Raw genomic sequence first — 13,521 nt, forward strand, 5'->3', positions numbered from 1 at the left:
GTGTTGATTGTAATGGTTCCTTATTTTGATTAATAAAGATGTATTTGAGCCTACTGATAATTCTTTAGAATTCATAGTCCAAAGCCATAATTACATTTGTACCAACATAATAGGTTTGTTTTCCAGGCTAAAAATTAGGGAAAAGCCAGTGAATGTTAGAGAAAGGTTTGGTCTGTGTGGGTGCCATTGGCTCATAGCAAATAGCAGTGATTCCAACTCCATTGATTGATGCTCAGTATAGATGTTTTGTCAAACTTAATTAAATAAGTTTTAAAAATACTCATGCTTAAACATGTAAAATATAAGCTTCTAACTGTTGATCAGAGGGCATGGAAGAGTCAAGGACAAACTCAAATGCCACAAGTTATAATGAATAAAGAAAAGTTTTGATTTGGTTTATCATTTATAACAAGGTATCGACAGAAACCAAGAATTTATATTTAATTAGGATTGTTTCATAACTATATTACTGTTTTACTAAAAGTGTCAGAATATACTATAAATATAAGAAATGTTCATGAGATCTCAGCTATAGCAACTGCCATTTTTCATCCTTTCCTCAGTCAATACAGTTATTATAGTTTTTTATGGAAAAAAATTGAAAAACCATTTGGCTTTGCTGAAATGATCAGTTGCAAAACTATTGGAAAGTTAAATACCAAATTATTATTTATGGGATAAGAATATACTGACATTACTGTATAGTTCATGTAATTATCTCACACATTCAGGAGAGATTAAGATTTCTAAAATTATATTACAGTTAGAACACCAAAAAGCTTTTCTTTAAAAAAAATTTACCTTAGGGAAAATAAAACTAAAGTATTCTAAGATATTTTAAAATTGTTATTGTGCATTCAACTTAAAATATGGTTTAAGACATCAGTATGATGAGATGATTATATAGTAATTCACAACAAAGTACCTTTAAAAGTCTGCATGCCCTTCAGGTTGACTATGAAGTCATCAGTCAAGGTGAATAATCAAGATAACTTTTTCTTTTCTTCAAATTCAGTGCTGAGTACAAGAGAAGGACTAAATACGTTCAGAAAAGTCTTAATCCTGAGTGGAATCAAACAGTGATTTATAAAAGTATCTCCATGGAACAGGTATGCAGCTATTATTTTCTATATGACAGATTTAGGCTAATATAAAAACAGTGATGATAAAATTATTGAAAGATTGTGATTTATATCAATTTTTCTATATAAACAACAACAACAAAAAATAGGTAAAGTACATATAAGAAATGTAGCCATAAAAGGAACTGGGTGCAGTTCAAAGACACGGTGAAAGAAAATGTGCACATTTTGGCAAAACAGCTAAAAAATAAACACGGTAAATAAGATTGGTAAAACATTTTCCATTGATTATTTCAAAATGAAATATTTAAGTAGAATGGGCTCTATTATATTTTGAGGGAAAATATTTCCAGCTAGGCACATCATGACATTTACAAACAGCATAGAGATACAAAAGAATTGGACACACTGAAATGAATTATCCCATCAGGCAACATTTTGGGGATCATCTTTTTTCTCTAAATTGAGACTTAATAAGGATCTGGCATTGTGGAACTGAATTGTACAAAAGAAAGCATGAAGAAAAGTAATGTAAAGGGTTATCACCAGAAACAGAATGACTCTAGGCAAAACTACATCAATATGTTTGTGAAAATCTTCATAACTATGCATGATTTACAGAAAATAACTGATGGTTTATAAGGATGAATTAAGAGAGAAGAAAATACAAATAAAATAGAAAGAAGACATCCATGGAAACAATTTACAAATGAGTTGTCTTTCAAAGTGGGATTTCTAATTTATCCTCTGGAAGATTTCTAATTTGACTGTGAAATTGAAGCTGGATATCAATTATAATCTGGGTTCTTGAGTTGAAAATAAGTTAAATTCACCTGCAAAAATAAGATAATGCTACTAATGTGTTTTGGCAATTTACTGAGACAAAAAAACTAAAATCCAAATACTTTATCTAAATAACCTAGACATTTTTATGACCTATGAATTTCATGTGTTAAAGAGTATATATAGATTCTGCTTTGTACTTTTAATAATGGGAGGGGGTAGAATAACAGGAAATAAGTAAAAATCACCCTTTTGTTTGCAAAACAGTGAGGTACCTTATGATCAAACACTCGGTTGGACTGCAAAATGATTGACAGTTTACATAATATTTAATGTAAGTATACAGTTTTAGATAAAATTAAAACTATTTTTACATAAATAGAGTACAAGGAATAAAAATAAAAGGCTCTGTTATATGAGTATAATGAAAATTTATGATGAGAATGACGTTAATAACACTTTGATTTGAACTGTAGCTCAAGAAGAAAACACTGGAGGTGACAGTCTGGGATTATGATAGATTTTCTTCCAATGACTTTCTTGGTGAGGTGAGCCTATGGTTTCTTTTATTTTTCATTTGCTTCATTATAAGCCTTTATTTAAATCTTGATGGAAAGGAAATTTCTTAAATGTGTAAAATAACTATTTCTGGATAAAATTCTTTGGTGAATATAATTTATTTTCAAACTGACTCTTTGAATAGATGAATATTTGGAGAAATAATTTTCACTTTACCACTTAATGTACTTTATAATTAGTTTTCAAGGTGAAATATTAATTGTTTGATAGAAAGTTATATAATCATGTTTTGAATCCAAATGACTATGTTAAAGATATGGGATAAATTTATTATAAAATGAGCTGAATTTTTTCAAATGCATTTTGAGGTTATTTAATTGCTGTTCCTCATTGCATGTATGAATGACTTGATGTGACATTTTATATTCTTATTTAAGTGTCTCACAGAAAAACCTCAAAATATTTTAAGAAGCAAAGCTAGAAATAGAAGAAAACAATAAATACAAATTTTTTATAAATCACAAGGAATGTAACCTAATTATGAAATCTGGCAGGATGGTCAGATCTTGTTACTTTTTTTCATCTATAATTTTTTAAAAATAAAAATATGTATTTTTGTTTAGTGATCTTTGCTTAAAGCAGAAGTTATGAATTATTGTTAAAAAAATAAATCCTCTCCAAAAATGTATAATACCTAGAAAATATGATATCCTTTTGATAGAAACAGGAGAAAACAGTTGCACAGTCTTAAGTGACACGAGGTCGTGTTTGGTTCCTACATCTGTACTTCTTTCCCATTTGAACTTCACCTACAGGCTCCATGTGAAATAGCCACTTGGACTAATCTTGGTTTTAGATAGGACTACTCTAGAATGTACTGTTATATCTGATTTATGATCCTATTTCAAAAAGCTGATTTACTGAAGTCCTGATAGTTTATTGTTCACATAAACCTAAGGCATATATCCATTGTGCTGGTTTTTCATTTTTTTTACATTGATCAAATTTAAGATGCCAACTACTGCAAAATGCACCATTGTTTATGTACCACTAAGAAAAAGAAAACGTTGCCAATTAAACCATGACGCAGTGCTTTCTTTTCATAAATTGTTGGTCATATCCCTGTTCCAAATGTGAACTGATATATTTTAAAATAGATGGAATAAGTTAATAATTGAAAACTAACCATTCTTTTCATTTTGTCCCTCTGGTAACTAAAATTAAACAATCTCCAGAAAACTGCTAGCCAAGTTTAGGACTAGAACATGTCCATTCAACAAAAGAAAACTTTATTTCATAAAGAAACTGACTTGTAATCTCTCTTTTTGCATCATTTCCAAACAATTTAATTAATAGTCAGAGATGTAATACAGTTCAATTTAACCAAACATTTGTAAAGCATTTAATATGCACAAGACATTGTTCCCAATGTCATGGATGAAGAAAAATGAGGAAAATTGAAAAATGAAAAAAATTTCATCTCATCATCCTAAAAGATATACTATATCCTTGACTTATGTCCTTGAATAAATTTCAGTATGCAGGAAAAATTAACAAATGAATTATAGATTAATCCATAAATTTAATTCACTTACTGCATTTTTTTTCAGGTACTGATTGATTTATCTAGCACATCTCACCTTGATAACACGCCTAGGTGGTATCCGCTCAAAGAACAGACTGAAAGCATTGATCATGGCAAGTCCCATTCCAGTCAGAGCAGCCAGCAGTCCCCAAAGCCATCTGTCATCAAAAGCAGAAGCCATGGTATCTTCCCTGACCCATCCAAGGGTAGGAAATATTTCAAGTAGCAAAACTTTTGTCTATTTGTTCTCTCAGTATCTTTCTGAATATAAGTGTCTGTATATTTAATATTTTTTGAAAGGTTGGGTTCTACCAGGAAATATTTAATATGATATCATGCAAAAAGTGATGGATATGGAATCTGGAGAAATGGACGTTAGTCTCAGATCAGCCCATAATTAAGTTGATGCCTTTGTGATCTTCACCACTCTGGTTCTCTGTTTTTGAATCTGTAAAATGAAGAAGGTTGCATTATATGAGCTATTGGGTCTTTTCCAGCTCTCAAGATCCAGGATAATATGATTCTATAAAATGTATTGGGATATTTCATAAGGAAAACATAAAAATCCTCAGCAGTACGTTGACTAGATGTAATCATCATTATCATTTTTGCATATTTCTTCTAATTGCTTATATCCCTATTTTTCATACATACATTCTTATTCATTATAAATGTAATATATGGACACATACAACTTTGCATTTTGCTTTTTTAACTATATCAAAAATGTTTTCCTTAGGTCATCAAAACAATTGGTATGCTGAAAATTACTTAAATCTTTCCTAAATAGTGGATTCAAATGAATTCTATGATTTTTTTAACTATTATTTTTTAAATTGCAGCATCATACACTGGGTTTGGCAGTATGCACAGTTTTCTCATTTGAATGAACTTTTCCATTGGGAGGTTCAGTAACCAGTTATCCTACAACACAGCATTAATCTTCATCATAAACTGATTTACTGCCTGTATGAGATAACCATGGAGTATCTTTCCAGGATATGCTGAGCTATTTATAAATATTAAATAAAAATTTTTATATTGGATCTGAGTATTCCTTCCTTTTTTGCCCCTTCTCAGGAAGTACAGCATAATTGAAAAGTGTTTTTTTGCAATTTGGGTCAGAAATACAAATGTTCTACAAGATGGAAAACTGAGATTATGTCCAAAGGCCACTGAGTTAATATGATAAACCACTGATTACAATATATGCTATAGATTGCTTATGAATTTTATTTATCATTTCTGGATTCCATGTAGCCAGATTAACTCTGCCCTGATTGCCATTCTGAAAGATGATCAGTATAAAGACCTCTCTCTCTGTATAGCTGCCATAGTAAATGTGTGATCTTATATGTACATTCTTTAAAATCACCTGAGATGATGATAATACCATCTCCACTTCCAAGTGTCCCAGTGACTCACAGCCCTTCCTCGAGGAATTAACTATCTTTTTTACTTAAAACTCCTCCTGCGGCAGTGTCAGCCTATTGCTTCTTCCCTGGTCTCCGCTAGAATTAGCAGAGTTCCTTGGTAAAATTATAAGTCAGTATATTCATTTACATGAGACTACTTCAAACGCATTCCTCTTCTCAAACCTCTCTTCCCAAGATTATCGTCCTCTTGTCTTTCTTCCCAAAAACTGTCTCCCAAATGTTGAGTCACATTGCTCTATGGTGAGCAGTTGCACAGATGAGCCAAAAAACAAACAGAATTAACATCAATCTTAGACGGTTTCAAATTGTGTGAGCCAAGCTTGACAAGAGGAACGCTGGAGCAACTTTAACTCGTGTTTTACCTTTTTGTAACCAGACATGCAGGTTCCCACCATTGAGAAATCCCATAGTAGTCCCGGTAGCTCGAAATCCTCATCCGAAGGCCATCTCCGCTCTCATGGACCATCTCGCAGTCAAAGCAAAACCAGCGTCACTCAGACCCACCTGGAAGATGCAGGGGCTGCTATAGCCGCTGCCGAAGCCGCTGTGCAACAACTCCGCCTTCAACCAAGTAAAAGACGCAAATAAATTCCTCAGCATGGCAGCTTGATGTTCATCTGTTGCCTTTCTTTCCTGCTGTCTTCCCCCGTTTGCTTTGTTTTTGGCTTTCCCTTCTCCCTCTGTTCTCTGTCCCTTTGTCTGTGTAGGACAGAATCAATACATAAATATGCTCTTTCTTATTTAGTTTTTTTTTTTTTTTTTTAGTTTACATAGACCAAAAATAAAACTGGCTGTTTCTCCTTTGTCTCTGCCATCCGTCCAACCTGGCTCATTGTATTTGGGAGCTGTGTCTGTGATGTTTGCAGGCAAAGCCATGTCGTGTGTCCTTTTTGTGTGCCTGTAAATAGCCTTTAGAATACAGAAATTATAAGCACAAGTGACTGCCAACTTTCCAGGCATTACATCAAAAAAAAAAAAAAAAAAGCACATACACACAACTGTTTGGAGCAGACTAGCAATGAGATTCTCGCCTCTGAAAAACACTAAACAATTTTAGACAGAAGAGTAATGTGACCAACAGTCAACTTCTAGAACCTAGGAGAAATGGAAAAGACATATCAATCTTTAAAAGTTTAATAAATTGTGCATGTGAAATGATGAAGATTTCTGTGTGAGAAACTTTCTAGACTTGTGAAAAAAAAATCTATGAAGAAAATCATGTTTCTTATATTCTCAAAAGTACATAGTATTAATATATGTACAAGCATATGTGATGAGACTATGTCATCGCTTCATTAAGGAGCACAGTTGGGCCCATTCAGTTGGATCACACTTTGTTTATGATTCCAGAAAATTTATAGGGTTATTCTTTTTTTAACCATTGGAAATCCTTTGAAGTCAAGATATCAACTAAAGCATAACAAATCACCCATCTTAACGGCTGTAATTTCAGTTGATAACAATGATACAAGAACTTAGTAAGTACAGAGACTTTGAAAATGCCGGGGCACAGTTACTTCCAAGAGGCATCAGCCAAACAATGGAGATAAATCAATGTTCTCCCCATCTCCCAAAATCATCATTTCCAAAGAAACAGCCAGTTTTAACCCCTTTAGTGCTGTGCATGTGATGTCATTTCGGCATTTGAAAACACAACTTAATTTCAGTAGAACAAAACATCACTTATGTTTGCATGAATGACATTCAAGCTGGTTCCATCTGAGGATACATACTCTGAGTTTCCATTTCACCCACACTACCACAGCAGCACATAAAAGCGGTCAGTCTAATCATGCCAGGAAGCAGCACAGACACAGCATAGCAGGAGTCTTCCCCATTCAAAGAACTCAGTCTGATAATCTGCCTCCACCAGCCAATGGCAACCAAGACCAAAGCCAGCTAGCCCTCAGGAAGGTGATGTCTGATGGACCAGTCAAGCCAGAAGGAGGTGAGCAGAAAGGCGCTATTCAAAGTACACAGCAAGAGCATCCCCCAAATTTAAGGCCCTCATCTTTTAATTTTTAGAAATTGTCTGATGAAGTATGTTTATCCACTTTTTAATGTGCTTTTGTGGGCATGGCATTTCAGGACTTCATCATCACCGTGTAAGTCCCAAGATCAGTTTCATAATATATTGATTATAGTGATTTGTATTTTTCTATGCACTGAGCATCTTTTGACTTTTGTTGGGAAATAGATTAACAGTATTCATATTGCAGAATGGAATGCATGCTACTAACCTAATCTGTTCAAGCATGACTATAAATATGTTGCATTGTGATAAAAATTTAAACCACTCACAATTTGAATTAGCATACCAGTTGGAATGTAGATAAGCTTTTGTTGAATATTATTTTAAGTGTAACTTTTTAAAAAAATTCAGTGAATTTTGGAAATTCCTAGAGGAAAGTAAAGGAAAAATGTTAATGAATTCATTCACCTTTACATGGTAACAGTTCTCTCTTGATCCTACAAACACATTTTCCATTCATGTTTCCGTAGTTGTCAAGTGTATCAGTTGTGTTGGGCATGTGAATATACAAGTGCCTGTGTAATAAATAAAGTATATTTATTTCATTCATAACCTGCTGGGTTCTGAGCGATTGTTATATGATACAGTTTAAAATGAGTGTGTCAGTTTTTGCTTTCTCATTTGATTCCTTGCAATAGAGAATTCAGAGTTTCTGCTTCGTTGCTAGTGAGAGCTATAATGATAGCATATTGGGTTGCAGGACAAAGTTTCATGTTGGAAACATTATAAGATAGATGGGGAATTGTTACCAAATAAACATACCAGAGCTTGCATAAACATGTAAATAAATGATGGGGTTGGGCTATTCTAGTCAATGCTTCCACTTTCTTTCTCCCACATCTGAATAACTTCACAATCTGCTCAGCTTTCTGGATAGAGGAAGACAAATCTGATAAGCCTTGCTCTGGGCAGGTACCTGGACTTGATTCCATGGCTCTGTTAGGAAGGAAAGCAAGTTAATATCAGTTCCTAACTTGACCTCAACATTTGTAAGATTTTCCCCAAGAAAGAATGCCACTCACTGACAGTGACAGGGATCAAACCAGGATGATTATTAAATGATCTTCATTGTAATTCAAATTTAAATTTAATTGTAATTCAAAAACATATATCAAAGAAAGGTTTTAAAAAAAATATTATCTGTCCTTAAGTCCCTCCCAGCCTTAAAACACTTGATTTTATTATTCTGTACTTTCCACAAAAGTAAAATTAGGCCTCATACTTTTCTTTTTGCATTTATTTATATTCTCAGAAAACTTAAAAATTCTATATGCCTTTCTCCCAACTAATCAATATTTAGAAGCAGTGGAAGATTTATGTGGCAGTACAAAGGACATGAACTATGATATTTCTTGAATTAGGGAATTAAGGAAACAGCTTAAATATTAAAAGATGATTCTGAATATACATTTATTCAACCCAGTTTATAGATTATCACCAAAGGACAATTTCCCGTTTCTAGTTAGCCTTACTAGTACCTTCCAAGAGTACTTATAATTCCACCTCTCGCCTTCATCAAATAAATAAATCAATTGATTTCTTACTTCATTTTCTTACTGCAAATATTTCATAATTACAAATGTCACAGTAGTCAAATGCTTCCTTTATTTCACTCCGTTTTTAATTATCTTGATGTAAGTATTTCTATATGATACTTTGAGGGTTTTTTTTAGATACGGGTTTTAAAATTTTTAGCAAAACGTGTTTCTCTTTCTTTGAATAATGCTCGAATGAATATTCTCATATATTTGCAGTAGTTCTTCACATAAAAAGTGCTTCATCACCCATTTTTCTCATTTTATCACGCCTAGTAGATGAGGGATTCATTGCAGATATTCTCATTTCTGTTTTCTGAGTGAGCCGTTGGAGAGTCAGGGGACGACATAACTGATAAAGAGCACTTGGCTAGAAATTGTCAGAATCGGCAATCTAACCCTGGTCTTATAACTGTGCCTAAGCTTTTGCTTTTTAAATACATTGGCTCCTTTGAAATCCACTCTCCTGATTTCACTAAAAACCATGGTCATTTGTTTATTTTCTATTTACACTCAAGTCCTTACCAGTGATTAGAGGTTGCTAGAAATGATGGCGGAATACAATTTAGACTTGCTTACCTACTTGATCCTCTTTTCTGAAGGCTGATAATTAAGCTGCCACCAACCAGGAAAATAAAACCTTCTCACTGCACAAGCCGAGTGCAGCAGTAAGCAGTCTCTGCAGAGGAGGCTGTGTGCACATCTGTAGTCATTTCTATCAAGGGTGGCGAAATTGTCCCTAAAGAGCTTTTCACATATTTTTTGTGAGCTTCTCAGCAGATTTCCGCTTGAAGTAGCATAAAATATGGGTCAAGTATGAACTACAGAGTGAGCCAGAAGGAACTTTTTCTCTCCCTCCGGGGTTTAGTTGCATGCTAGGAAACCTGAAAGGAAGGACTAGACAGATTGTGCCAGCTCATCCTGATACCTAAACAACTCTCTGTTTGTATTTAGAAATCCCTGGAGATGTTTTTTTTCCAAGCCAGTTGGTTTGGTTGAATACAGGCCTGGCCATTTTAGAAGGTAACACCAACCTGGGAAGAGAGTTTTAAAAATAGGTTGTTTTTTAAAACCATACCAAAACTAAAACAAAAATTCTTAAAACCTTGAAAATTAACTTTAGTTTCTATTGAATATATTACATTGTAGGGATATTTTTTAATTCCTGAGCTATTTTTGTTTGATGCTGAGATTTTTAAGTGAGCCTGAAGTTTAGCAACACTGATAAAGGATGGGTAGAAATATCTCTCCACCTTGGGCAGTAAGAACTGCTGGGACAGCTTGGAGACGCTAGCTGAGAAGAGAAATCATTGACTGAGTTGTGTGAGGGAACTATGATTGAGGGTCCCTTGCTGTGGCTGAATTCAGGAGAAAAGCCTGAAGCTACTTCCACAGACCGCTGCTGGAAACTCCACTTTCCATAAGGCTCCTTTGCAGTACCTGTCAAAGAAGAGTTTCCTTTCCTTGTTGCCATGGTGAACTCTGACTAAGCCACCTCTCTTTGAGACCTGCTGTCTTGGGCAAGTGGTAGTGGGCGGCTGGGTTGGGAAACAGGGTGGGCGCTGGGAGTGGAGGGAAGTGTTGGTTACAAGGGCAGCAGCCGATCAGTGGTCCATTCTGTTCTGGCCAGAAGTAGATGGTCACTTTTGGTCAGAAGGAATTTGGCATTCTGTGTTTCTGGAAAGGAAAGGGTCCAAAAGGAAAGTGAAGATCAGAAAAGAAATCAGAATGAGATCATTTGGAGGTGAAATCATCTGGAATGTATGCAAGAGGTTAATAAAAACAGACTTTATATTCTTCAGTTTACTGTGTTTATGCAAAAATAAGAAAGAAAGGCAGAAGAGAAGAGCTTTAAAAATAAAACTTGGGATAGTATAAAGTGAAAAGAAAACAAACTGTACTGATATGAACACAGCAAGTAAGTAGCCAATAGAAATCGAAGAGAATCAAATTAGATTTCAGCTTTCAAATTTTTCGGCCTATTTCTCTTGGGGCAAGGGTTTTCTTTTGTTGTTGTTTGTGAAAATCAAAATGTTCTAAAGCTTTGTGTTTTTTAAGAGTTTTCCATATTTTCTTAGAATGATTGATTATGCATTTTCAAAACTCTGTTAACATTTATTGCCAGAAGTATCTCTGCTGTACTTGCAGAGTCACAGACAGTAAATATATAGCTCTTATCATATGACGCTGCCTCTTGTGGATGGACCTTCCTTACCAAAGGTGAATTCACTGACCTGTCATCACTGCATACTTTTGCTTTTTTCTGGTAGCAGCCATGAGTTCATCAAGACATCCATGTAAAGAATTACTGGTTCATACCGAGGACTTACATGTTCATTTCATCAGAATGAATAGTAAGATCAACTGGCCTAAGTATCAAACTTGGCTTCAGCATTGTGGTGCCTTTGTCACATGATCTAACTATGGGCCTGTTTGATTGAGCAGGACTATTAACATATGATTCAAGAAGAGAAAGGCCTAATTTTTAACATGCCAAAGTCCTTTAAATGCTATTTATGACATGTCTTTTAACAAAGTTAACCTAAGTTTTTTAAATGCAAATTATTTTACTTTAGGTTTGAGCAAATTTATTTTCAAAAAGGGTAATTTATCAAATTACCAGCAGAGAACAGGACCCTGAGGAAATGAGACAGGCAAGTAAATGCTGATGGAGGAAAGAAATGAGAAGCATGGAGCATGAGAAGGCTGATGGGAACACAGTATGAGATCCTGAACAGAGGGTACAATCTGAGCTTGGGGCTGGGAACATATTACCCGGGTAGGTAGGAGGCGTCGTGGAACCAGGGGAGAGGCAGAGGAATGCCAAAGGCACTAGGTAGCTACTTACCAATGTTGCCTAATTCCAGATATCTATCCATGAATTACTTGATACTTGATTTTTTTTCCACTTTTCATCTGAGTATATTATATAAAACATGATATTCCACCCATTCTTGTTATGCAGGATAATCTTTGGGGAGGAGAGGGAAATGAGGATGGGATAGAGGGAAGGAATCTTTACATATAATGAGTCAGACTGTAAAAAGTAGCCTTTTTTATTTTATTACTTTGTTGAATGTGTAAATATATATTTCAGTTATTGAGGTACCAAATAAACACTTTTGGATATTAAATGAAAACATATCAGCAATATTTGATTGGGGTATTGAGGTTTTTACATGCATAATTAGGAATAATGTAGATATAACCATAGCTTTATACCTCAATGTGTTTTAAAATACTGAAAAATAAGTTAGTTGATAATTTGAACAGAAACAAATCAAAATAATATTACAAATCAATCAAGAACAGATAAACTTTTAAGAAGAAAATGTTTGATGAAAGTTAGGAGGTAGGTGTCTATTTTTAAACATGAGAAAGACAATAGAATAAATTTTGCTTTATTCTCAACACAGAAGCAAAATCAACTTTTTCTCATTGAGACATTTCAAACTAAAAACTGCATTTTTTAAAGTTCTTACAGGTAATTTTTTTTTCAGAGTTCTTATAGCTTTTATTTTTATTTAAAAAATTTTGAAGTATAATTAATTTACAATGTTCTGTTAGTTTCTGGTATACAGCAAAGTTATTCAGTTACACAGACAGGTCATATCTGACTATGTGAAATGAGCTTGGAATCTAAAGAGGGAGAGAAAGTGTATTTTTTAATACTGAACAAGTCAAATTTCTTTCTGTGTAGCAATTTATATATTCTTTCTATACTTTTGTTGTGAAGCATTGTCATTGCTACTGACATTTCTTAAATAGCTACTTTGGCTCCATCCAACTATTAATGTACAAGAAAACTGAAGAGACTTTATGTAGAGGAAATCCATCTGGGGAAGAATTTGCATTATTTTATGCCTGCCAAATTTCATTATTTACTCTGGGTTTCTGTGTAACATAAAGTAGATGTTTTTTTTTTTAAAAAAAAAAAGAACTAGAAGAGACAAGCACATTTTTATGACAGATATAGTATTTAACTCAGACCTTATTCCTCTAAAGCTGTGAAGTTCTGGGTGAATAAATTCTGCAAAAGTTTAGAGAAATTAAAAGGATGAAAATATCAATAATAATAAATCTTTTCAAATAAGGTGATACAACTTGATGTTTTTTAGTATAGAAAGTAAAATTAAAAGTCAGCATAGAATGATTGTCATGGGTATACTGGTTTAAGATGATTGTTGAAGAAGGCTTGTGCTAACTGCTTTGTTTCTTTCATTTTCACAGTTCATACTTCATTTGCATCACTATAGATCTAGACCAGTAATTCTCAGTGTGTCCATTGATCACTAGATATTCCAGAGATCTTTTCAGGACTCTACAAGATCAAAAAATTCTTAAGACTATTAAGATGTTACTTGCCTTTTTCACTCTCATTCTTTTTGTAATATGCATGAACTTTTCCTACATTTCCATGACAAGGCACAATATCAATGTGTTGATGGCTAATGGAAAATGTATTTCTCAACTGTTTATGTTAAACTTTTCTTAATTTTGAATATGATAAATATTGATAGATATAACTCACATAAAACAGAGTTCTTTG

General features: G+C 33.7%; 1 protein-coding gene across 2 annotated transcripts in view; it reads left to right on the forward strand.

Annotated features, from left to right (window-relative positions):
* Positions 1-13,521, forward strand: part of PCLO (piccolo presynaptic cytomatrix protein) — a 396,812-nt gene that overhangs the window by 336,998 nt on the left and 46,293 nt on the right. Inside the window, exons 16-20 of one of the 2 annotated variants that reach the window (XM_055590106.1) lie at positions 1,016-1,109; positions 2,342-2,413; positions 3,995-4,175; positions 5,782-5,976; positions 7,171-7,353. In XM_055590106.1, coding sequence (XP_055446081.1) covers positions 1,016-1,109; positions 2,342-2,413; positions 3,995-4,175; positions 5,782-5,976; positions 7,171-7,353 — 725 coding nt within the window. Of the gene's footprint in view, positions 1-1,015; positions 1,110-2,341; positions 2,414-3,994; positions 4,176-5,781; positions 8,040-13,521 lie in introns of those variants that run through there. The other variant, XM_055590107.1, reaches the window with a different exon arrangement.

The sequence above is a fragment of the Bubalus kerabau genome, chromosome 8, assembly GCF_029407905.1.
Source record: "Bubalus kerabau isolate K-KA32 ecotype Philippines breed swamp buffalo chromosome 8, PCC_UOA_SB_1v2, whole genome shotgun sequence".
Taxonomy (NCBI): domain Eukaryota; kingdom Metazoa; phylum Chordata; class Mammalia; order Artiodactyla; family Bovidae; genus Bubalus; species Bubalus kerabau.